This window comes from Triticum aestivum, chromosome 1A (genome assembly GCF_018294505.1).
Source record: "Triticum aestivum cultivar Chinese Spring chromosome 1A, IWGSC CS RefSeq v2.1, whole genome shotgun sequence".
Taxonomy (NCBI): domain Eukaryota; kingdom Viridiplantae; phylum Streptophyta; class Magnoliopsida; order Poales; family Poaceae; genus Triticum; species Triticum aestivum.
Window position 1 is genome coordinate 20,158,686 of NC_057794.1, and position 26,770 is coordinate 20,185,455.

General features: G+C 45.6%; 3 protein-coding genes across 3 annotated transcripts; 2 read left to right on the plus strand and 1 right to left on the minus strand.

The window, feature by feature from the left end:
• The first annotated feature begins 3,744 nt into the window (after window positions 1-3,744).
• LOC123075495 (BTB/POZ and MATH domain-containing protein 2-like) lies at window positions 3,745-5,250 on the plus strand. Its single transcript, XM_044498116.1, has 2 exons — window positions 3,745-4,248; window positions 5,116-5,250. The coding sequence occupies exons 1-2, from the start codon at window positions 3,745-3,747 to the stop codon at window positions 5,248-5,250; spliced, it is 639 nt and encodes a 212-aa protein (XP_044354051.1).
• A 9,675-nt stretch (window positions 5,251-14,925) lies between these two features.
• On the plus strand, window positions 14,926-17,297 carry LOC123187111 (putative clathrin assembly protein At2g25430). Its single transcript, XM_044598893.1, has one exon. It carries the CDS (start codon window positions 15,212-15,214, stop codon window positions 17,060-17,062), a length of 1,851 nt encoding a protein of 616 aa, XP_044454828.1. The 5' UTR covers window positions 14,926-15,211; the 3' UTR covers window positions 17,063-17,297.
• Window positions 17,298-24,034: 6,737 nt separating this feature from the next.
• Window positions 24,035-25,438, minus strand: LOC123187120 (BTB/POZ and MATH domain-containing protein 1-like). Its single transcript, XM_044598903.1, has 2 exons — window positions 25,268-25,438; window positions 24,035-25,165 (listed from the first exon to the last, which is right to left on the minus strand). Coding segments are annotated over exons 1-2 (1,056 nt in total). The 5' UTR covers window positions 25,269-25,438; the 3' UTR covers window positions 24,035-24,110.
• Window positions 25,439-26,770: the final 1,332 nt, after the last annotated feature.

Consider the following 26,770-nt stretch of genomic DNA (forward strand, 5'->3'; position numbering starts at 1 on the left):
TGTCCATATGAAGCGCTGCTGCTAAGCCAGCGCTATTGCTAGGTGATTTCCAGCGCTACTGCTAATGTTCCTACTTTCGCTGATCCGCACCCCTCTACATATTTGTGTTGTATTTATACAGGCTCTATACAATAGTTTCATCGGATCATACTAAACATACACTATTCTCATCATATCATAGACATACAATAGTCTCATCATACCATCATCATCATCATCATCATTCAACACAAATATCATCACATCTCGAAAATAGCGATACACAAGTGCGATCTGAAGGAAATATGCCCTAGAGGCAATAATAAAGTTGTTATTTATATTTCCTTATATCATGATAAATGTTTATTAATCATGCTAGAATTGTATTAACCGGAAACTTAGTACATATGTGAATACACAGACAAACAGAGTGTCCCTAGTATGCCTATACTTGACTAGCTCGTTAATCAAAGATGGTTAAGTTTCCTAGCCATAGACATGTGGGATCACATCATTAGAGAATGATGTGATGGACAAAGACCCATCTGTTAGCTTAACACTATGATCGTTTAGTTTATTGCTATTTCTTTCTTCATGACTTATACATGTTTCTATGACTATGAGATTATGCAACTCTAGAATACCGGGGGAACACTTAGTGTGCTATCAAACGTCACAACATAACTGGGTGATTATAAAGATGCTCTATAGGTTTCTCCGATGGTGATTGTTGAGTTGGCATAGATCGAGATTAGGATTTGTCACTCTAATTGTCGGAGAGGTATCTCTGGGCCCTCTCGGTAATGCACATCACTATATGCCTTGCAAGCAATGTGACTAATGAGTTAGTTGCAGGATGATGCATTACGGAACGAGTAAAGAGACTTGCCGGTAATGAGATTGAACTAGGTATGATGATACCGACGATTGAATCTCGGGCAAGTAACATACCGATGACAAAGGGAACAACATATATTGTTGTGCGGTTTGGCCGATAAAGATCTTCGTAGAATATGTAGGAGCCAATATGAGCATCCAGGTTCCGCTGTTGGTTATTGACCGCAGATGTGTCTCGGTCATGTCCACATAGTTCTCGAACCCGTAGGGTCCGCACACTTAACGTTCGACGACGATTTTTATTATGAGTTATGTGATTTGATGACCAAAGTTTGTTCGGAGTCCCAGATGAGATCACAGACATGACGGGGAGTGTCGCAATGGTCGAGACGTAAAGATCGATATATTGAAGGCTATATTCGGATATCGAAAAGGTTCTGAGTGGTTCGGGTATTTTTCGGAGTATCGGAGAGTTATGGGAATTCGTCGGGGGAAGTATTGGGCCTTAGTGGAAAGGAGAGAAGGGCCACAAGGGGAGGCCGCGCGCCCCCCATGGGCTGGTCCGAATTGGACTAGGGAGGGGGCGGCGCCCCCCTCTTTCCTTCTCCCTCTCCTCTCCTTCCTTCTTCTCCTACTTGTACTAGGAAAGGGGGAAACCTACTCCTACTAGGAGTAGGAATCCCCCCTTTGGGCGTGCCCCTTGTGGCCGACCTTCCTCCTCCTCCCTCCTTTATATACGGGGGAAGGGGGCACCCCATAGATACACAAGTTGATCTTTAGCCGTGTGCAGTGCCCCCCTCCACAGTTTTCCACCTCGGTCATAATGTCCTAGTGCTTAGGAGAAACCTTGCGTCGGTAACTTCATCATCACCGTCACCACGCCATCGTGCTGACGAAACTCTCCCTCGGCCTCAGCTGGATCTAGAGTTCGATGGACGTCACCGAGCTGAACATGTGCAGATCGCGGAGGTGTCGTGCGTTCGGTACTTGATCGGTTGGATCACGAAGACGTTCGACTACATCAACCGCGTTACTAAACGCTTCCGCTTTCGGTCTACGAGGGTACGTGGACACACTCTCCCATCTCATTGCTATGCTTCTCCTATATAGATCTTGCGTGTTTGTAGGAATTTTTTTTTTGAAATGCTATGTTCCCCAACAGTGGCATCTGAGCCAGGTCAATGCGTAGATGTTATATGCACGAGTAGAACACAAAGAGTTGTGAGCGATAATAGTCATACTGCTTACCAGCAGGTCATACTTTGATTTAGCGGTATTGTTGGATGAAGCGGTCCAGACCGACATTACATGACCGCGTTCATGAGACTAGTTCTACCGTCGTGCTTCGCACACAGGTGGCTAGTGGGTGTCTATTTCTCCAACTTTACTTGAATCGAGTTTGACTACTCCTGGTCCTTGTTGAAGGTTAAAACAGCACACTTGACAAAAAATCGTTGTGGTTTTGATGCGTAGGTAAGAACGATTCTTGCTAGAAGCCCGTAGTAGCCATGTAAAACTTATAACAATAAAGTAAAAGGCGTCTAACTTGTTTTTGCAGGGTATGTTGTGATCTGATATGGTCAAGATGTGATGAGATATAAATTATTGAAGGAAATATGCCCTAGAGGCAATAATAAAGTTGTTATTTATATTTTCTTATATCATGATAATTGTTTATTATTCATGCTAGAATTGTATTAACCGGAAACTTAGTACATGTGTAAATACATAGACAAACAGAGTGTCACTAGTATATCTCTACTTGACTAGCTCATTAATCAAAGATGATTAAGTTTCCTACCCATAGACATGAGTTGTCATTTGATCCCGTGATCATATCATTAGAAAATGATGTGATTGACTTGACCCATTCGTTGGCTTAGCACTATGATCATTTAGTTTATTGCTATTGCTACGGCGCCCGCACTTGAAGCACTCGATATCCAGTGCCTCCTCCACTGTGATGGGCTTCTCCGCCGTACCCTTGGACGCACAGGGCAGCGCCACCGCCAGTGGATCTGCAGGCGCACGCGGCTTCTTGGCCATTGGGTCTCCGTGGCCCCCACCACAGTTGGGGTGAGCCTCATGCTTCCTCTCAAGCTCGCGCCGCCGCTGTTGAACCTTCTTCTTCTTCTTGCGCTCCTGCCGTTGGATTATCTCGTATATAAACATGGTATAGATACATACAAGAGATATACCTACCACGTGACACATGCGGTAAGCAATTCAAACAAATAAAAAAAGATATACCTGGAAATAAACCCAAAGAATCTTAACGATAAATGGTCTGATCGCATGGTACAATAGGACTCTGCAGAAAAGGCGCAATACGTTGGGGACGATAATAGATCGAACTCTAGGGACCCAGGAGCGAGCCCAAACATCTGGTGGACGACGGCTCCGGCAAGGACCGCGGCGACAAGCACGGCCGGTAGAGCAGCATCACCACCGACGGCCACCGCCAACTCTGGCCGATAGCCAGCCGCCAGTGAGTGCCCTCTCGTTTGGATCGTCTAGTAGTGTCTAATCTTTTCTTTCGATCTCCAGGTTTGAGAACTGGTGTACTTAACTGTTCGATATGATCATATACAGTGAGTAAAAAAGAAAGCACAAGAATACCAGTACCGCCGGCGTCGACGACCACCACTGCCGTGGATTCTGCTTCCCTCCACTTCAAGCTAAACTACGAGCAAGTCAAGCACCTTGCCATCGGCGAGGTCGTCTCCGTCGGCCAACACCTGTGGAGGATCGACTGTTACCCGCGGGGACCCGTGTTCTACTCCAAAAACGACATAGGAAATTACGTTTCCATCTTCCTTGAGCACATGGGTGATTCCAGTACGCTCCAACTTCGTCGCCTTCATAAAGGATAGAGATGACAATCTATCAGAAATACAAGTAAAGACTTACCTTCACAAGTTCACATTCATGGGCGACCCCGCCAACCTTGACGACTGGGGGTGGCGTCGGTTTGTGGAAAGAACGGTCCTCGAGGAAAACTATGTTATTGAAGGACACATCACGTTCGTATGCACCATCATGGTCACGCGTTATACTACCCCTCATGTCACCGTGCCGCCATCCGACATCAAGAACCATCTCGGCTGCTTACTGGATCAGGCATATGGGACGGACGTGTCATTTACTGTCGACAGCGAGAAACTCCCCGTGAACCGAGTGATTCTTACAGCCCGCTCACCCGTCTTCAAGGCAGAGCTTTTTGGGTTCATGGCTGAAGCTACAATGGGATCCATCACGCTGCACGATATCACACCTTCAACATTCAAACGTATTCTTAGGTTCATATACACGGATGAGTTTCCTACAACAGAGGATAACCTTTCCAACGAGGTATTGTTTGATTTACTCGCCGCTGCAGACTGGTACGCACTAGACCGGCTAAAGCTTATGCATGGGCGGATCCAGTGTGGGGTCGTGTAGGGGCGGTCGCCCCGGGTAAATTTTCTAAACCTAGGATACCCCTACTGGTTTTTCCAATGGCCGCCATGGGAGAGAGCAGCTCTCGTGTAACCTGTAGGTTCAATCGTAGAGGAGGAAGTTACGAGGAGGAAGATGAGAAGATGACGATTCGTCTGTAAATTGTAATGTAAGATGGGCCAATGACTAAGGCCCAATAGCGTGAGCCCATTATTTTTTGTAAAGTTCTGGCCTTCCCAATTCTGTCGATAGGACCCCTAAAAAACTCCACCGAGATGTATTGCGCGATCACGCCGCCTCGCCTCCATGATGCGGTGCCCTACGTCGCCGGTCCGCAAACTCGCCGCGGCGCTGCCCAGCTCCTTCCCCAACAGATGCCGCTCGACGGGGAAAAGGAGGAACCTACATGTTCCTGCGGCCGTCTGCGCGAGAGGCAGCATCGCCACAGCCAAGCGCCCGCTTAAATCTACAAGCGATCAGCCAGCAGAGAGAACAAGCAGCAAGTTCGTTCATTCTCCCCTAATCTTCGTCTACTCTCATGCTTCTATTTTTTTTTATTTCTTGTTATTTTGGCCAAATTCTTGGAAGTTAATTACCAAATTTGATGGCATATGAACCTAAGAAGATGAAGCAGACCTTATATGAATTTTTTGTTGCGTTATATATATTTTGGCTTGAGAATGTAACTACTTTAAAATATTAATTGTATTGATCGTCTAGTCTGGATCCATACTACTTGGCCAATTAATTTTATTGTCTTCTTTCATTGCATTGTGTCTTCAAAATTTTGTTTTCTATACAAGTCTGCCCTGGGTAACTTCAAATTCTGGATCCGCCACTGAGCTTATGTGTGTCCAAAAGTTATGGGATAATGTGTCAATGGATACAGTTACGGATATTCAAGCTTGCGCTGACATGTACAATTGCCTCGAGTTGAAGAACAAGTGCATTGACTTTATTGCAAAAGAGGAAAAAGCAAAGAGGTCTCTTGTTTGAAAAACGGTTCGAAGAAGCCCACGACTTCAACAGGCTAAGCACAGATTTCATAGATTATTTTTGATGAGTTTAGACTTTAATTAGGACAGTAGTGCTGGAACATAATATACTGAACTATTTCACATTTGTGTTTTCTTTTGTCTTTTACATTGGTGCATTGGCACCCAGGATTCTATTTGCAGTTTGGCAAGAACTATGGTTTTCTTGCGTTGACAAGTGTTTTACGTAATACAAGAATCGTTGTGATCTTTTGAAAATGTGTACAGATGGGGATTAATTTATTGTTTTTTGTGTTTGCTAAATTCCTATAGTAGATATGATTTCTAGTTTGTTAGAAGACTTCTACCAAGTAAGACTATGTTGCATTCTGGAGAGAGAAAATGCTACCAATAAACAGTTGGACACGTCTAACCCGCGGCCGGCTGCTCATTAGCCCTCCGTGGTGGCCTGCCGAAAAAGGTAAGTTTTTGTCTCCCTGACTCATATTAAAAAAAGTAAACAGGTGTGAATATATGTGAAGAGAATAAATAATTGCAAATCATACATGTGAATGAATGTGAACACATTTAATTCATGTTTTCATTTTTTTCTTAAAAACCATAACTTTTAAACCGCGCATCGAAATTAAGATTCGTTTTCACTGTTGAAACCCTCGCGACGTGCTCTTCAAAAGTAGATCCCACATGAGGATGTTTCGACGAACTAGTCTTCTTGCCAACTAAACATCAATGTCTGTGTAACTAGACTACATACCGCGCCAACTGGGCATATGTGTGTGCCAATAGTCGTGACAACTAAACATCAATGTGTGTGCAACTAAACTACATTGCCGCGCCAACTGAGTATGTGTGTGCCAATAGTCCTGTCAACTAAATATCAATTTATGTGCAACTAGACTACATTGTCGCGTCAATTGCTCATACGTGTGTGCAACTAGTGCCCTGCCTACTAAACATCAATGTGTGTGCAACTAGACTATATTACAAGCCAACTAAGCATATATGTGTGCAACTAGACTATATTACAAGCCAACTAAGCATATGTGTGTGCAACTAGTCTTCATGCCAGCTAGACATCAATGTGTGTGCAACTGGACTACGTTACAAGCCAACTAAATATCAATGTGTGTGCAACTAGACTACATTACAAACTATGACAATTCATATGCGACTATGCGGACCAGATTGTGCAAGTACATGTGCCAACTAGGACTACTATGTGTGCAACTACAACTATTGTGGATGCAGCTTCAAAAAACTGGGTTAAAAAAAATTGCACCATGTAGTACTAAAGCTGCACAAAACAGTACTGAAGTTGCACAATATAGCACCAAAGTTGGCATAAAAAAATTTCGTTGAAACATACCCATGTGGGATTTAGTTTTAAAGATCTCGTCGCAAAGAATTCAACAGTGAAGACGGATCTGAATTCTGACGCGCGTTTTGACAGATATGGCTTTTTAAAAATTTGGAAAACCAAAATAATTGTATGTGAAGCTGTTTTTTTCAAATCGAACTATTAAATACTGATAATGACATGCACTAGCAGACAAAAAACAACTCATGCATGGCTAGGAAGCGCGGCCGCTCGTTGTCTCCAAATAGTGCGTATTCACTTTTTAGATTTTAGGCAAACAGTTATCCAAATAGATGAAAATGTATAATATATTTTGTAAATAATCGCTTACACTGTCAACGCAAGTTTTTTTCTCAGACGTCCACCAAATTGCATATCAGTTTGTATTAAGAAAATTTCTGGAGAAAGCCCTAAAAGTTACATAATCCAGTAGAAAACAAAGATTACTAATAGATGGAAAATACAAAGGCATTTAAAGTAATTTGTGACTAATTGTTCTTCCGAGATTTTTTACCGCAACTTCGTGATATGTACTACTCCAACGAGAATAATATCCTTTCATCTCCAAAGAAACTGGAACATCCTCATGCACTGCTATCAATATCTCTCGCGCAGGATACATGCATACATCCAAACAGAACGACTTAAAATATTTGCATCACTTCCTTGAACCTAATCTAGGAAGCAAACAAAACAAGCCTTCACAATTACATGGGTCTTAATCCGTGTGGCATCGCCTCTTCTCCTGCCATTTGCATGTAGCCCATGCACTGCTATTCGCATGCTGTCAATGCATTATGATTTCTGTCATACATACAGAACTCGGGAAGTGATGTGCAGAGTATGCACTCCATGCACAAACAAAGCCTTTTCATTCTAGCATGTTGCCTTGTTCGATGCACCTCTGCCTTCAGATATTGTAAAAGCACTAGCACATATGCCCGTGCGTTGCAACGAGATAATAAAATTATATGCCTCTAGCTCAATATAAGAATGAATCAAGACCCTCACATATCCGTATTCTCTAGTTCAACATGGCACCCTTTAATTAGGGCCAAACTAGTATATTCTTTTTTATTGACACATGCCTATAATTTGTTTCAATTATAATTAATCAGCATTTTTTTTTTATTGGCACATGGAAGCTACCACTGTCAATAACTTATGGTGTCCCTTATTCTGAACAAGCCGACTTAACTCGATGCGCCGGATGCAGAGCAGGCCCAATATGGGAGTGATCGACCTCACGACCTCAAAGACCCGACCACATGTTGCTAGCCACTCAAACAAACGTGTTCTGCTAACCAATGGTCAGCATAAATATAAAAGAATATAATGCAATGCGAGATTCGACACTTTTTTAAAAAAAATTCAAAAACCGATAACTATGAAATCCAAATATACATGGCAACATGAAAATTTTCCAAATTACACGCATTTTTAAAATGACGAACAAAAAATTGAATGGAACATTTGTTGAAATCCACAAACATTTCTTAAAACATGAACGTTTTATAAAAATATGTTTTTCTAAGTTGTGAACAATTTTTGGAAACAGGAAAATATTTTGAACATATAGAAGAAATTTAGAAATGTGTCTTTTAATGCAAATATTATTTTCAATTTTTGAACACATCACTAAAACAATAATTCTAATTTGTAACATTTTTTAAATCTTGAATTATTTTTTGAAAAACCCAAAAAAATTCAAAAAATGGGAATAATATTTTATAGTCTGAAAAAAAATCGGAATGAGAAAAAATTATAATTTCAAACATATTTAAATAGGAACACAATTCTGGAATTCATAACATGAACTACCGAATATACTTGGCAACTTGAACAATTTTCCAAATTATGGATGTTTTTTTTTTGAAAATTCCAAACATTTTTGAACAAATCAAGAACAAATATTTGAACAGAACATTTCCTGAAATGCACATACATTTCTTAAAGACATGAACCTTCTTATAAAAATGCAGATTTTTTTTAGAAAATGTGTTTCTTTAATTCGAACTTTATTTTCAATTTTTAAACATATTGTTAAAACAAGAATATTTTTTGAATTTGAAACATTTTTAAAATTCATTTGTTTAGATGTTGAACAATTTTTGAAAAATACAAACATTTCTTGAAAAATGGGAGTATTTTTGTAATTTTTATTTGAATAAATTTTGGCATGACAAAAAAATCCAAACATTTTGCAGAGTAGGAACACATTTTTGTAGTTTGTATTTTTTTACGAAATTTTGAATAAAAATTGAAAAATTACAATTGCGAACATTTTTTAAAATTTTTGAATTTCTGAAAAAATGGATAAAATAGACTTGCAATAGGAACACATAAAAAAATGAGCTGCCGAGTCTTGGGCGCCCTGTGCGTAGTTTAAATTAGTTTCCGCATTGAGTGGGAAATAGAATTTTTTTTTTTGAGACAACCTCGCGAAGCTTTTATTAAGATGTCACAATGTTTACACGGACGAACGAAAGTTCTGCGGGGTGCCCTAACCAAACATGGCGGCCAACCCCGAGGGATAAAGCATGCTTCGCTAAGTTGTGAGCTTCAACATTCGAGCTCCTAAACTCATGACTAAATTTACATATCTCAAAATCATTCGATCGGCGAACTATCTCATGTATAATGGCACCATAACCCGATGAGTTTTCCTCCTTCAGATCGTCAACCACCACCTTGCAGTCAGATGCAACATGTATCCTCCTCTGATATAAATCATCTGACAAAGCTAAAGCCTCCCTGATGGCCAGTGCCTCGAGTGTCTGGGGATCAACAATATACCTGAAAAACATCGTAGAGGCTCCTTGGAACGTTCCGTCCGAGCTTCTGCATACCGCCGCCACAGCTCCGAATCTTGCTTGACCAAAAACCGTTGCATCTACATTCACCTTGACACACCTCTCAATCGGAGCCTGCCATTGTGTCGGTCTTGCTTGCACCACCGTTGCCGGTCTTTTTGTTATGCCATTGACAACCTGAAGATCTGCGAGGTAACTACTAATGAAACCATCTGTAGCACTAGGTGATTTGAAAATGTCCTCATGAATCGCCTTTCTTCGTGCTCCCCAGATGGCCCATATGGTAACAATTAACCTCACAAAATTGTTGCTGTCTAATATTTCATGTAAAGCAAACATCCACTCTTTTGGATTGATTTCCTGCCTCTCCACCAACTGTTGCACCAAATCTTCCGGCCCCAAGGCCCATATGCTGCTCGCCATGGGGCAAGTTAGTAGAGTATGTCTCCAAGTATCAACCGCACCACAGATAAGGCAAGTCTCCTCTGTCGCCATGTTACGATGCTTCAAAAGTGTTCCGGTTGGCATGGACTGACGGGCCAAACGCCACACAAACATGTGCAGTTTAGAAGGTACCTGTATATGCCAAATGCTGCTCCATTTATTCTGCTCTTGCTGGTCATTGGACGCTCCCTCCTCTTCATTTAGCCATGCTTCCCGGTGCAATTTTGTTCTTATAATCATTCTGTATGCCGATCGCACACTGAAACCCCCCCTGCTCTCCTCATGCCAGGCCCAGAAGTCGTCCACATTACGTGTACACAGTGGGATTCGCAAAATTTCCTCAGCATCAAAATGAGTGAACGTCGACCTAACCAAGTCCTCCTTCCACGAAGCAGAAGTAGCATCAATCAGCTGTGCCACCTTCATCGGCGGGTTCTGCTGTAAAGAAGCGATGGGCCTCTTGACACTAGCCCTTGGAATCCAATTTTGCGACCAGATCTCCGTGGTTTTTCCGTCCCCAATTCTTCTAATGACCCCCTGTGAAAGGATATCGCGTCCATCCAGAATTGAACGCCAGATCTGTGAAGGTCCGTAACCCAGCTCGGCCATAGGCGCGCAACCCATGTACGAAATTCTGCATAAATCATTTTTCCTTTGCCAACAGATGGAGTACGAAAGTTTAGTACCACCTCGGATATAGGGAAAAAATAATCTTTTGGCGGTGAACGGATGAAAAAATCGGAGAAACGCACATTGCTTTATTAGTAGGTATAGATATAGATTTCCAGCAGAGCTCCTAACCTATAATCGTATAATGAAAAAGCATATGCCTTTTCATTCACGACCTAAAACTCTCAACCCTAGAAAGGCTCCCGACCCAAGCTCTCACGGCCGCGCCGTTCCACACGGGGTCTCTCAACGCCGGCCGCCAACAGTCCTCCCTGCGACGCCTCTCCTCCCGCTGCCGCCGAGGTCATCACCGGGCAAAGCCTGCGCGGCGCGGCGGTGGCGGATCTCCTCGGTCGACGATCTGGATCGCGGCAGCGGTGCCCGTCCCGGCCTCTTCGACAGCAGTGCTGCAGGGTTGCGGCGGCCAGCATGGCTCGACGTGCTTGCGGCGACGAGCGGTGTAGACGGCAGTGGGTGGCCGCGACGTGCTGCAGGCGGGCCCGATCTGGGCCCAAATGGATTTGGGCGCGCGCAACCTACACTTGATTGCCCCTTCTGCATCTTAACGGCTCCGACGGTGGTATGCGGAGGTGCTCCTGGGTTAGTCCTGCAGCATGAGGAAGCCTCAGGTAGCGGCCCAAACATGGCAGTGATGGCCTACTCCTCCGCCGGAGTTGGTATGCCGACTGGTTGTGGCGGACCTCTTGGTCCCACATCTAGTCCCGGCGGCGAGTTGGGAAGGCATAGCTGCCAGTGAAATCGAGCTCGGATTACGGTCATGGCAGGTGCGACATCTATGGCTTGCTACCTTGTTGAAGGCATTGCCATTGCAGCCACCTTCTACCCACTCGATATGCTCCGGGGAAAACCCCAGATCTGACTATCCCGGATTGGACGATGGCGGTGCTCTCGGTGTCGCTCTCCCTCGTGAGGGCATTGTTTTGGAGGAGCTGCTGGATGGAGGACGCAGAGAGTGGAGCAGTGTACATCTACCGCGTCGACGACGGTGTGTCTCAGTGGCATGGCACATCAGGGTCTCGACGACGGACGTGAGATGATGGACTCACGCAGGGCAGGGGCACTGTCTGGCGTCATGGTGGCATCGACGGTAGGCATGGCAATGTCGATGCATCAGTACTTGCTCTGAAGATGGATCAGTGAAAGACGGTGGTGACGTCCTCTGCAGCGTACGCGTGCGGTGCCTGCTGAGAGTGCGCCAGACCGATATGTGCCCCAGACCTGGCATTATGGCTTGGCTGGGGCCTCCAGCTTTAGATGTTAGGTTTTGGCGCGAGGTATATTTGGTATTTGACTCGGACTTTCGGCACCCCTTCATCAAGAGTTTAGGAGTTGCGACAGATGTTGCCATGAATGGTGGCTTCAGTCTTACTGATGTATAACTTTTAAAGGTTTTTATGAATAATTAATAAGATGGCTGCATGCAACGCCCAGATGCAGAGGCCGAGGGTCATCCTCCTTTTCAGAAAAAAAAACCCGCCTTATGCTAATAATTTAATTTATTTAAGGGATTAAACTTTTCTTCATCTAGCAGATCTATTAAACTTAATCCGTCAAACCAACTTGACCAAAAGTTCTCTTCATCTTTTTCTTCATTCTTCCTTCTTCCTTCTTTCTTTTTCTCCCTTTCACGTGGCCACCGACGACTCTCGCCACTAGATGATGTACATCAGCTAGCTAGGGCTTAGAACAGATGATCCGCAAAAGTAAATGGATAAGGCTCGTCGAGCGCGATGTACACATGCGAAGATGGAATCGAGAAAGTAGGTGAATTCGTACTTCACAGGCCATGGTTTGGACACCTGTTGTTCAGAATGAGTTCTTCGCATCTTCCTTCTCCTATTGGCACGATGATGTGGTCCAAAACTCAAGAAATCACTGGAATCGGCATGGGCTACCATGTTTCTCTACATGTGATGTTTCTAGTCCATAGGATTTGACAGTTCATGCCGTTGCTCTGTTGGTGGTCGGCAACAACGGGTAGGGCGCCGTCGAGCCGTTGACGCTGAGAAGAAGCACCACAATGGTCAGAAACGTCTGGAAAGGCGAAAAAGGTAAAAAAAAATGTTTGTCGTAATCTCGCCGGAGACATTGAGGAAGGGAGGCGTGGCTAAGGGGAGGCACTGTGGGCAGCGGGATGGGCCGGGGGGTGACTCGTGAGGTGAGCGGCGGCGACAGTTGTCGTGGATAGCATGGTCGTCTCTCTACTTATCTTGAGAGATGCCCTTCTTCGGCCGAAGTATAGTCTAAAGGGTGTTTATGTAAAGGATGTGAACTTGTAAATTTAAGGAGTTAGACATTTAGTGTATCTCCCAGTTAAGTTAGGGTAGTCTTGGAGAGCACGTCACTGCATGATCTTTTCCACCTGCAGCTTTCTCCCGAAGCCTTATTGGAAGTTCGAGACCTGCAGTCCTTGTCCACCCACATGCGCCCATCCACGACTACCGCTGATGTTTGGCACTATACCTGGGGGCAAATAGAGTTCAAAGCGGCTGATTACTACAGATTCTGTTTTAGACTTGCCCCAAAGCACCCAACCTTCAGGTTGCTCTGGCGTTCCAAAAGCACCATGAAAATCAAAGTTTTCGGCTGGCTGCTCCTTCTCGATCGTTTGAACACAAGGAACATGCTGAAACGTTGTCATTACAACATTGGTGAAGTCTTTGACTGCCTTATGTGTGGACAATATATTGAAGAAACCGTAGACCACATGATCTTTACCTGCCCCTTCAGTGAAGCTTGTTGGGAGAAACTTGGCATTGACTGGCCTGAGTTTGACTCCAGACTTGATCTGATCGCACAAATCAATGAGTCTGAGCATCGACCTCTCTTCATGGAAATTTTTCTCACAGCAGCATGGAGTTTGTGGAAAGAACGCAATAACAAACACTTCAGAAGGGTCAACCCCAGCACTGGCTCTTGGTTGACACGTTTCAAGAGAGATTTTGGCCTCCTCCAACACAGGGTAAAGGAGGCTCAGAGGACATTTGTAACTACTTTTTGTAACTCTCTTACCTAATTCCCTCCTTGTACCTTCTAGACAGTAACCTCTTTCTATTCCTCCACGACCCCCCCTCCATGTGATGGGGGTGTGGTCGAACACCCCTTGTAACACTACTGTAACTCACATGTAACCTTTTCAAAAGGTAGAAATATATACACACAGTAGGAGCCTCTCCTACTGTCTTACCCCTCAAAAAAAAAGTTAGGGTTAATTCCCTTCAAATATAGCTTTTATGGCATCTGCCTGAGATGCTACAAGCTCTCAATTTTTCTTCCCAAGTGCCTCCTAGCACTGCCACATGTCAAGCAAAGATAGGTTTTCTTTTCTTCTTCTTGAGAAATAGGATTGGCCTATGTGGAGAGAGTGATTCATGCGGATCAAATCCAATCGATAAGAGAACCCCCAACTCCATTGCATCGTCGGAATACATGATTCATATTTGAAACATGTTGACCTTCATGTTTCTCTCGTGGTGTAATCCCCTCCTAAGAGTACTTTAAACACATACTCCCTCCGTTTCATATTACTTGTCGATGATTTAGTACATAGTTGTAATAAATCAGCGACGAGTAATATGAAATGGAGGGAGTACCTTGTAAATCACACTCAATTAATGCTTGAAATACATTTCCACCATCCGAAATATTGCATTTCAGCTCATTATTCTTTGATTGAAGAAACTGCACTGCAGCATGATGTCATCATCTTATTATTCTGTGATGTGAAGAAACAGACGTTACTGCAGCTAGCATATTTTCACCAGGTTATTATACTCTTTGAACGAATCGTACGGCAGCATATTCTCATTGGCAAATCCCACGGTATACTCAAGAGAGGCATGGCCTTTCGTAATATGAGATGACTATATCCCATCTATTCCCTCCATTCTTTGAAGAGTGTACTTCCAACTTTGTTAGAAAGTCAAATGTTTTTATGTTTGACTGTATTTACACAATAATATGTTAACATTTATGACATCAAAGTAGTAGAACTAGATTCATGATAAAGTATATTTTTACCACATACCCATTTGATTTCACAAATATTGCTATATTTTTGCAGAAACTCGGTCAAACTATGACCCTCCAACAAAGTTGGAAGTACACTCTTTAAAAGACGAAGGGAGTAGATGTGATTTAGCAAATCTGTAGTAATAAAAATGCATCAAGACGTACTACTAACTCCTAGCGGGCGGACCGAAACTCGCCGCCCAAATGGAAGATATGGATATTTCGATGCTGGTTCAACCGGGGCGTTCTGATCCCATTTTCCTTAGCATGAAAGCTACCGGATTTTCCCAGAAACGAAATCTCGTCTGTGTGCCGCATTCTCCGGTCCGCCCGAAGGAAACGCAACGACGCACTCCATTTTTCCAGAAAGAAACGCGCAGCAGCAGAAGAATCAACGCACCGCACCGCAGTCCCTCCCCCTCGTAGACTCCGCGGCCGGGTCCCCCACGTCAGCCGCCGCCGGCAGCCATTGACTGGCCCTCCGACCCCTCAATCCGCCGAATCCCAGCCGTCCGCGCACCTCCACCGCTCCTCCTAAAACCGCGTCCTCGTCTTGCTCCGTCCCTGACTCCGCCCCCCTCAAGAACCCCGCCGATCGACCGTCTTCTTGAATCTTGGATTCTTGATCGCGAGCTCTCCGGCCGGCCATGTCGATCCGGAAGGCGCTGGGCGCGGTCAAGGACCAGGCGACCATCGGCATCGCCAAGGTGTCCAGCGCGGTGGCGCCGGACCTGGACGTGGCGATCGTGCGCGCCACGGCGCACGACGACGGCCCCCCCGACGAGCGCCACGTGCAGGAGGTGCTCCGCCTCACCTCCGGCTCGTCCAGGATCCACGTCGCCGCCTGCGTCGCCACCGTGTCGCGCCGCCTCGCCAGGACCCGCGACTACGTCGTCGCCGCCAAGTGCCTCGCGCTGCTCCACCGCCTCGTGGCCGACGGCGACCCGCACTTCCGCCACGAGCTCGTCCGCCCCGCCGTCTCGATGGGTCGACGTGGTGGTGGGGCGCCCGTGCTCGCGGCGCTCTCCGACTTCCGCGACGAGGCGCACTCCGCGTCCTGGGACCACTCCGCCTTCGTGCGCGCCTACGCGCTCTACCTCGACGACCGCGTCCGCTTCCTCCTCGCCCTCCTCCCCGCGCCCCGCACCGTGCGCTTCGCCGACGACGGGTACGGGTACGGTGGCCGCGCTGGGGGCGCCTCGCCGCCTCCGGACATGACGGTCTCGGTCCACGACATGGACGTCGAGGGGCTGCTGGCGCGCGGGCAACAGCTGCGGCAGCTCATCGACCGCTTCCTCGCCTGCCGCCCCACCGGAGCCGCCAGGCGCAGCCGCGTCGTGCTCGCCACGCTCTGGCCCGTCGTCAAAGAGAGCGCCAGGCTCTACGAGGACGTGGCCGTCGTGCTCGCCGTCCTGCTCGACCGCTTCTTCGACATGGAGTACCCCGACTGCGTCAAGGCCTTCGAGGCGCACGTCAGCACCGCCAGGCTCGTCGACGACCTCCTCGCCTTCTACTCGTGGTGCGACGACGCCGGCGTGGCGCGGTCCTCCGACCTCCCGGAGGTCAAGCGCATCGACGACAAGCTCCTCGAGACGCTCGAGCAGTTCGTGCGTGAGCGCGGCAGGGCAGTTCAGAACTCGCCGCCGCCGCGACAGCTTCAGCACGCTGTTCAAGAAGCTTCCCCGAGCGAGGACGAACACCACCAAGCAGAGTACGACATGAACGGCATCAAGGCGCTCCCGGCCCCAGAGCATGTCAAGGCTGCGACGGTGGCGAGGCCAGAGCCGGCGAAAGCTAGCGCCGCGCCGGTGTCCAGGGCACCCGATCAGACTACTGACCTGGTGGACCTCAGGGAGTCCGCGGCAGGAGCCGACGAGCAGGGGAACAAGCTGGCGCTCGCGCTCTTCTCGGAGCAGCCACAGTCCGCGAACAGCAGCTGGGTCGCGTTCCCGTCCGATGACAGCGCCCCCAAGGCGACGACGACCTCCGCGTGGCAGACGCCGGCGGCCGAGCCGGGGAAGGCCGACTGGGAGCTGGCCCTGGTGGAGACGGCGAGCAACCTGTCGCGCCAAACCGCAGCGCTGGGCGGCGGCATGGACCCGCTCCTCCTGCACGGGATGTACGACCAGGGCGACGTCCGGCACCACGCGCGCGCGCAGGCCGCGTCCGGGAGCGCGAGCAGCGTGGCGCTCCCGGGCGCGCCCGCCGCACACAACAACCTGGCGCTCCCGGGCCCCGACGGCGCGGTCGGCGGCGACCCGTTCGCGGCCTCGCTGTCCGTGCCGCCGCCGTCCTACGTGCAGATGGCGGAGATGGAGCGGAAGCAGGAGCTGCTGGCGCAGGAGCAGAGGATGTGGGCGCAGTACCGGCAGGGCGGGATGCAGGGGCAGGCCGGCCTCAACGGGCTCGCCGTCGGCGGCGGCGGAAGCGCGTTCGCGTCGAGCACCTCGGTGCCGATGCCCATGGCCTACCACGGAGCCGGCGGGTACTACTACTAGCTCCAGTCCTCGAGCTAAGCGGCCTCTGCTCATTCCCCCGTCGAGCTTTTATATGTGAATAATACTCTGGACTCTGATGGTGATTTGCTATGAAAAAAATTGTAACGCGAACTGATTTGATCCTGCTCGATCGCTGAGGTTACCATGGCGATTGAGAATTTGAGATTGATTGTGAAAAATACTTATACGACGCAGTAGTAAACTACTGATAAGAAATCAGTTCTTCCCCCCTTGAGATTGATTGATTGTTCATTCATCCTTGATGTTTGGAGTTTGCTGGCGTACGAAATTTTCATGCCAATTTGTCACTGTCGTGATAGTGATAGAGTGTGATGTACGTATATGATGGTGATTTTGGTTTGGTACATGCTAAAACTGAAAGGTATATTGAGATCCAGCTGGGGGCTAGCATCAAAAGCCCCAGAATATGTAATGTCATACCTCCTCTGTTGAATGTTTCTTCACATCACAGAATAATAAGATGATGCTTCAATCAAAGAACAATAGGAGTAAGCTGAAATGCAATATTTTGGATGGCAGAAATATATTTCAAGCATTACTTCTGATAGTGTTTTCCCCCCACATTCCCATTAATTGACTGTGATTTACAAGGTACGTATATGTTTATAGCACTAACTCTGACTTGGTTTATTGGTCCCCTTTGTAATTTGTGCCAAAATTTAATCAAATATTTAACTAAAAAATGATAATGCATGTCAACAAAAATTATATCGTTGAATTCGTATTTGAACATAACGGATAATGATATAATTTTTTGTGACATGCATGAATATTTTATTAGTTAAATTTATGGCCAAAATTTGACACAAAATGCAATGAAGACCAATAGACCAAGACGAAGGCAGTCCTCTAGAGAGTCTCTGGTTCGTACGAAAAACGGTTCGCACTCACTACAATAAAGTTAATCTTTCTAGATTTTAGGAGGGGATTACAAGATGGGAGAAGCATGGAGGTCAACCAGCTTCAAATATGAGTATATTTGAGAGGATTTTTTTACGTTTAGGGAATTAACCCTAACTCGAAGATCCATTAAACGTCTAACTCCTTAAAATTACAAGTTCACACCCTTTACAAAAACACCCTTCAGACTATATTTGGGCCAAAGAAGGGCATCTCAAGATATGTTGTCCACGGCAAGTGCTGCCGCCGCTCCTCCCCATCGTCGCCGACCACCAGCAGAGCAGCGAAAGAGCTGACAATGTCCTATGGAGGAGAAACATCACGTGTAGAGAAACATGGTAGCCGGCGCCGATTCCATTGATTTGTTGAGTTTCGACCACACCATCATGCCACTAGGACAAGGGAGATGTGAAGAACTCATTCTGAAGAACAAGTGTCCAAACCATGGCCCTATCCATTTACTTTTCCGGATCACCTATCCTAGGCCCGATCTGGCTGACGTACATCCACTAGTGGCGAGAGTCGTCTTTGGCCGCGTGAAAGGGAGAAATAGAAAGGAGGAGGAAGAAGGAAGAAGAACATGAAGAGAACTTTTGGTCGAGTTGGTTTGACGGATTAAGTTTCCCGGATCTGCTAGATGAAGAAACGTTTAATCCCTTAAAATAAATTAAATTACAGGATTGTAGGATAGGAGATCTGCCGAAAATGCTTTTACAATATCAGAAGGCAGAGGTGCATCGAACAAGGCAACATGCCAGAATGAAAAGGCTTTGTTTGTGCATAGCGTGTATACACCACTACTAGAAAAAGGGCTATAAATAAAATGGATACTGATAGCGCACACATGTCACTACAATATAGCAGTGGCGCATCATGTCCAGATGCGCCATTAGTGTGGAAGACACTAATGGCGTCACTAGTAACAATTTTTACTAATGGCGCATTATGTAGACAGTGCGCCATTACTAAGTTTTTTCCCCTAGCTAATGGCGCACTGCCAGGGGTGCGCCATTAGTAATCTTCCCCCTAGCTAATTCGCCCGATCCCTTCGTCCCTCCCTCCACTTTCCCCCCCTCGCTCCGACGACCCCCGCGCCCCGCCTCGCCGTCTCGGTCCTCGCCGCCGACCCACTGCGCCGCCGCCCCACCCACTGCGCCGCCGCCCGGTCTCCTCCGCCCGTAAGCCCCCCTCCTCCTCCGCCCGTCCATCGCCTTCGGCCTCCTGCCCCACCCGCCGCCGCCCCACCCGCTGCTACGCCGCCATCGCCGTCGTCCTTGACCTCCTCTCCCCTCCTCTGAAGAAGCACTGAATTTTTGGCCCTTCTCTCACTCACGCTCGCTCGGCCCCTCTGTTAGGTTTCCCCCCACCCCACCCAAGCGCGCCGCCGGCTGTCTCCCTCCTCCAACTCCGACACCTCCATGCCTCGCCGCCGATGCCGCCGTCCCCCGACTCCGCCCCGCCCTCACCGCCTGACGCCGGTGAGTTCCTCGTCTCTCTGTCTCCTCTCTCGTGTGTACTGCTCTAGTGTGAACTACTAGGTTGGATTGGTGGCTGCCAGTGAAACAATTTTGTATGGTGCTGACAATGTTGTTGGTACTGTCAATGCTTAGTGTGATTTTGTTGGTACAACCAACGATCCTGCTAGTGTGAATTGGCTGCTGCTGCTAGTTCGGTTGCCTGATGTGCTTCTGTATGGTGCGTGGTAGATAGTGGCTACTGTGACATCAGATTAGGAATTTTTGGACGACGACATAAATGAATTTTTGGTCTAACACCAAGATCTCCTACTCCTGATCAATTGAACGAAACCCACTGTTGACTGTACCAATTGAACAAAGCTGCAGGGTACATTATGTTAAAGATTTCCTACTTTAGTGATTTTTAGGAAGAGCACTTAAAAAATTTAGTCAACATTGATTTCCTACTTTAGTAAAAAATTATTTGAATTAGTTTAGTGCAACAGAGGCAACTCAGAGTTTGAAAATGGCATTAAAGGAATTTGTTTTTGGGGTAAATTCTATTATGAAATAATTCCTACTGTTATTTAAAATGTAAATGAAATGATTTGGAACACCAAGCAAGAGTTATGTTTCAAGTTGCTGAACCTTTTCATATAAGCTTGCAGAAGATTTAATTGATCATACAGAAAATGAAAAACGAAGGTCATACCGATCCTAATTGGTATTATTTTTCATGGCTAGAAGATATATTGTTGTACCCCGAGTGAAGGGAAGGAGTTTGCTGGGTTTTGTCTCCGACCATCGTGTCGTGATGATTTTGCAGGTACCCCGAGAGGCCCTTGAGTTTGTCGGAATGTCGATTAACTTCCGTTCCGGCAAATTCGGGTACTCCATATGTCCTATTTTCAGCAAAGGTCATGCTGAAATTTTTCGTGAATTTTAGCATGACTTTGCTAAAAATAGGACATATGGGGTACTTGCGACAAATACATGGGCTGGGGTATCTTAGTACTTAATTAAGTAGGATCAACTGCCTCTTGTGTTATACATATAGAAGTGTGATATCAACTCATAGTTATTACTAATGTCAGTTGCTCGTCATCGATAAACCCTAATCTGGAAGAGGAACCACTCATCCTATGTAGTTTTGAATTATGAACGTAGGAAATGTTGTCATCGGACGACGAAAGTCTCCCGGGGGAGTGCGGCTGGTGCCACGACGATCGAGGTCTGTGCGACATGCCTCACCTGGATGATGATCGGCGCTCCAGCATTAAGCTCGAGGAGACCTTCGAAGTTGAAACGATACACAACGACGACAATTGTTTTTTTCATAATTAAGCATGACTTCAACTATTTCAACATGTAATTTCCATCTTTTATAATTCGAGTATAACTTATCCTATGCCATGCAAGACGCTATATCTTGGAGAGGATGAATTTTGAAGACCATGAAATTTCTGAAACAAAGAAAATTCACCTAAGGACTCATCACGATGTGGACTTTGAAGTAAATCTGTATAATTCTGAGAGCGTAACCCATTTTGGTTGGAAAAATTGGGAAGCATTTTGCAAGATGTATGGTTTTGATGAGGGTATGCTTATCACCATGGATCTTGGTAATCCTGACATCGACCAAGACAATATGGACATTTGGGTCTCTTGTTGATACGCCTCCAGTTCTACCGCTATGTGAGTTTCTCAAATATAGGTATTAGCTAATTTATATTGTTTATTTCAAAATAGTTGACAGCTTATTTCCATTGACAGCTTATTTTTATTGTTCAAAGAATGTCCGGGAGATGGTAGACAAAACCCACTACACCGATGGCTCCGAATTAACAACTTACAAGGAGAAAAATCATCTAGTCGGATTTTGTATTGACATTGAGAATTACAATATCCACAATCAAACTCCTCAACATTATGGTCAATACGTACCACTTGTGCATGTGTTCAACTACGGTAACTACCATGGAGATACCCTGGTAAGATTTTTACTATTACGACATCCGTGCATCTTTTGCATACTTCTAGAACTAGTACATCATTGCTAACTATGAAGTTATTACCATGTTTTTCAACAGATAATCCCAGAGAATTGTGTGCCTCATTTGATGTATCAGAAAGGTAGTCTTAATGTTTTGAACATACAGCCAGGTCATGCTACGAATCTCAACTGTCCATACGAGATTTCTAAAAGAAATGGAGACATGAAAATCAAAGGATGGAAAAAATGTATGGACAGTCGTAAGGAGGTTCTTGGAAGCAAACGGAAGAGAAGCGCAAGAATTGGAGACAGGATGTTCTCCATTCTCCATAATGGAGAGTCAGGGTCTATATTTTTTTATGCTATTTTACCTTAAATAGGGTATTTAGGTCCTGCATAATACTGATGATCATGTGCTAAGAACAATTAAGTAGGGTTGATTCGATGACTATCAGGATGATGATCGTATGACTTGTTATTAATAACGAGTAGAAGTTGTATGATGATGATTAGTAGGACTTGTTAGGATTAGTATTACTTCCGACAAACTCGCTACTCGCAGTCTCGAGACTTGTAATGTTCTATCTTTGTTCGGTCTTTTGAATTCGGAGACTAATATGATGAATTGTATTCGAAGACTAATCTTCTATTGTATTCGATGAATCTTCTCTTGCTGTGTGATGCTGTCTATATTCTATCCAATAATATATTTTATAACCTGTGCAAAAATCAAAAAAGTAAAAAAACACTAATATTCATACTAATGGCGCATCACCCCACAGTGCGCCATTAGTATGCCAAAGCACATGGGTAAATATGCCCCCCCTGGGAGGCATACTAATGGCGCATGTTAGTCTATACTAATGATGCACGGCGTGATGCGCCATTAGTATCCACCTATGATGCGCCATTAGTATATAATACTAGTGGCGTGGTACTAGTGGCGCACCAGTATAGCGCCATTAGTAAGCAAAACTGGTATGCCACTAGTAGGCCTTTTCTTAATAATGCACTGCACATCATGCCCTGACTAAATGCGAATAGAAGTGCATCGGCTACATGCAAATGGCGAGAGAAGAGGCGATGTCACACGGATTAAGACCCCCTGTGATCGTGAAGGCTTGTTTTGTTCGGTTCCTAGATTAGATTCAAGGAAGTGATTCTCCATAATGGAGAGTCAGGGTCTATATTGTTTTATGCTATTTTACCTTAAATAGGGTATTTAGGTCCTGCATAATACTGATGATCATGTGCTAAGAACAATTAAGTAGGGTTGATTCGATGACTATCAGGATGATGATCGTATGACTTGTTATTAATAACGAGTAGAAGTTGTATGATGATGATTAGTAGGACTTGTTAGGATTAGTATTACTTCCGACAAACTCGCTACTCGCGGTCTCGAGACTTGTAATGTTCTATCTTTGTTCGGTCTTTTGAATTCGGAGACTAATATGATGAATTGTATTCGAAGACTAATCTTCTATTGTATTCGATGAATCTCCTCTTGCTGTGTGATGCTGTCTATATTCTATCCAATAATATATTTTATAACCTGTGCAAAAATCAAAAAAGTAAAAAAACACTAATATTCATACTAATGGCGCATCACCCCACAGTGCGCCATTAGTATGCCAAAGCACATGGGTAAATATGCCCCCCTGGGAGGCATACTAATGGCGCATGTTAGTCTATACTAATGATGCACGGCGTGATGCGCCATTAGTATCCACCTATGATGCGCCATTAGTATATAATACTAGTGGCGTGGTACTAGTGGCGCACCAGTATAGCGCCATTAGTAAGCAAAACTGGTATGCCACTAGTAGGCCTTTTCTTAATAATGCACTGCACATCATGCCCTGACTAAATGCGAATAGAAGTGCATCGGCTACATGCAAATGGCGGGAGAAGAGGCGATGTCACACGGATTAAGACCCCCTGTGATCGTGAAGGCTTGTTTTGTTCGGTTCCTAGATTAGATTCAAGGAAGTGATACAAATATTTTAAGTGGTTCTGTTTGGATGTATGCATGCATCCCGCGCGAGAGATATTGGAGCATGGGGATGTTCCAGTTTCTTTGGAGATGAAAGGATATTATTTTCGTTGGAGCAGTACATATTACAAAGTTGTGGTGAAAAGTCTTGAAAGAACAATTAGTCACAAATTGCTTTAAATAGCTTTCTATTTTCCATCTATGAGTAGACTTTGTTTTCTTAATACAAATTGATATGCAATTCCGTGAGCTTTGGAGAAAAAAATTACATTGATGGCATAAGCGATTATTTACAAAATATATTGTACATTTTCATCTATGAGGATAACTATTTATTAGTAGCAATTTTTTCTTTAAAATGCAACTACGTCTTACTTAGTGAGAAAAAAAAAATCCTCTAAAAAACTAGAAATCATATCCAGTATAGGAATTTAGCAACCACAAAGCAACAATAAATTAACCCCCCTCGACACACCTTTTCATAGGAAAACAATGATTCTTGTACTACGTAAAATACTTGTCAAACGCAAGAAAACCATAGTTCTCGTCAAACCACAAATAGAATCCCGGGTGCCAATGCACCAATGTAAAAGACAAAAGAAAACACAAATGTGAAATAGTCTAATATGTAATGTTCCAGCACTATTGTTCTAATTAAAGTCTAAACTCACCAACAAAATTCTATGAAATCTGTGCCTTAGCCTGATGAAGTCGTGGGCTTCTTCGAATCGTTTTTGAAACAAGAGGTTTCTTCGATTTTTTCTCTTTTGCAACAAAGTCAATGCACTTGTCCTTCAACTCGAGGCAATTGTACATGTCAGCACAAGCTTGAATATCTGTAACTGTATCCATTGACACATTATCCCATAACTTTTGGACGCACATAAGCTTTAGCCGGTCAAGTGCGTACCGATCTGCGGCGGCAAGTAAGTCAAACAATACCTCATTGGAATTGGATGTGTTATCCTCTGTAGTAGTAGTAGGAAACTCATCCGTGTATATGAACCGAAGCATACGTTTGAATGTTGAAGGTGTGATATCGTGTAGTGTGATGGATGCCATTGTAGCTTCGGCCATGGACCCAAAAAGCTCTGCCTTGAAGACGGGTGAGCGGGCTGCAAGAATCGCTCGGTTCACGGGGAATGTCTCGCCGTGGACGGTAAACGACACGTCGGTCCCATATGCGTGAGCGTGATCCAGTAAGCAGCCGAGATGGTTCTTGATGTCGGATGGCGGCACGGTGACAACAGGGGTAGTATCACGCGTGACCATGATGGTGCATACGAACGTGACGTGCCCGTCAATAAGATAGGTTTCCTCTAGGTCCTTTCTTGGCACAAACCGATTCCATCCCCAGTCATCGAGGTGGTCAGGGGCGCCCATGATTGTGAAGTCATGAAGGTAAGTTTTCAGTCGTATTTCTGATGGCTTGTCATCTCTATCCTTTATGAAGGCGATGAAGGTTGCGCGTACGCTTTCGGAATCGCTCATGTGCTTAAGGTAGATGGAAACATAATTCCCCATGTCATCCTTGGAGTACCCTACCGGTCCGCGCGGGTAGCAGTCGATCCTCCATAGGTGTTGGCCGACGGTGAGGAGCTCAGAGCAGACGACCTCGTCGATGCCAAGGTTCTTGACTTGCTCGTAGTCTACCCTGAAGTGGATGGAAGCAGAATCCACACAAGTGGTGGTCGTCGACGCCGGCAGTACCGGAGTTCGGGTGATTCCTTTGCTCACTGTATGATCAGATCAAACAAGAGTTAAATACACCGGTTCTCAAACCGGGAGATCAAAAGAAAAGTATACACAGTAGACGATCCAAACGAGAGGGCACCCACTGGCTGGCTAGTCTCCGGAGTTGGCGGCGGCGATCGGTGGTTCCGGCCCCGTCACGGTCCTTGCCGGAGCCGTCGTACACCAGATGTGCGGTCGCCTGCTCGCTTCTCGTGGGTCTCCTGGATGCCTAGGGTTCGATCTACTACCGTCCCCAACGCATTGCGCTTTTTCTCCAGAATCCTATTGGGCCTGCTGTTATTTAGTACCATGCGATCAGACTATTTATCGTTAAGATTCTTTGGGTTTTTTTAACATAAGATTCTTTGGGTTTGTTCCCATGTATATCTCTTGTATGTAGTATCGACCATGTATATATAGGACATACACTACCAGAATAAATGACGCTGCCGACGGTGTTAGCTATGCCGACGGCCCCCGTCGGCATAGATGGAGATACGCCGATGGCCGGGGTAAAGCCGTAGGCGTACAGAAGCCGTCGGCAAAACTTCGTCTATGCCGACGGGCACCGTCGGCATAGATTAGCCGCCGGCATCTCCCCCACTATACCTACGGGGACCGTCGGCATATATACGGCGTCGGCACACATATGGGCCCGCCGACCCAGGACCGAATGGGGAGTTGACGCCGTCACCACTATACCGACGGCCCTGACGGATGCCGTCGGCATAGTTAGTACACTTTTTTTTAGTTGTCAGAAAACACGTGTGCTATCTACGCCGACGGCCTGGCCGTCAGCATATCTGTGGTCTATATATGCCGACGGCCAAACCGCCGGCATATATGTTTAAATCTAATTTATATAGACTTAAACATACAAAAATTATATGTTTTTTATTTCTGTGGTCTATATATGTTTCTTATTTCTTATTTTATATTTTTAAAATTTAGACTTGATTAGTTTAAATCTAATTTATATAGACTTAAACATACAGAAATTATATATATATTTTAGGCAGAATTTTCCCTATATTATGAATTTTCGGTTTGTTTTTACTTTTGAGTACGTTAAAATGTAACCTCATGTAATTTTGCATATAGCTCCTTATACTTAGTAAAAATCACAAATAATTCATACTTCCATAGATTTTGACAACTTTTAAATGACTTTTTTATCATAATCTGGCACCGCCTTGTAACAGTGCCATCGAAACACCGTACCAGGTCCTGATGCGTGTGTGAATGTGTTGTGACATGTGTAGACGCCCTTCTTGGGCTCCGAGGTGTGCCCCCCTCTACGAACGGCAGAGCCGCCGTCACTTGGAGGGGGGAATCGTGCGCGTCGGGTAGAACCGGAGGGAATATATTAGTTGGTTGGGTCCAGACCATGTTCGGGGTTGTTCCTATGGGCTGACCAATCGCAACCAGGTGGAAGAGTACATTGGTCAAAGACCGTCCGGTGAAAGTCAAAGGCTAGATCATCGTGCCGACGCGTAGACCCGACGCGTCCGTTTCCCCCTCCAGGGGCCGGCAGCGGCGCCGTCCGTGAGAGGGGGCACACCCCGGAGACGCGTGCCGGGCGTTTGCAACCGCCACAACACTTTCAG

Bases quoted from the DNA above. Each gene is read 5' to 3' on its own strand.
- LOC123187111 (XM_044598893.1), top strand. From the start codon at position 15,212: ATGTCGATCCGGAAGGCGCTGGGCGCGGTCAAGGACCAGGCGACCATC.
- LOC123075495 (XM_044498116.1), top strand. From the start codon at position 3,745: ATGGGCGACCCCGCCAACCTTGACGACTGGGGGTGGCGTCGGTTTGTG. The intron at 4,249-5,115 runs GTCGTGTAGGGG...TGTGTCCAAAAG, and splicing joins ATGGGCGGATCCAGTGTGGG to TTATGGGATAATGTGTCAAT.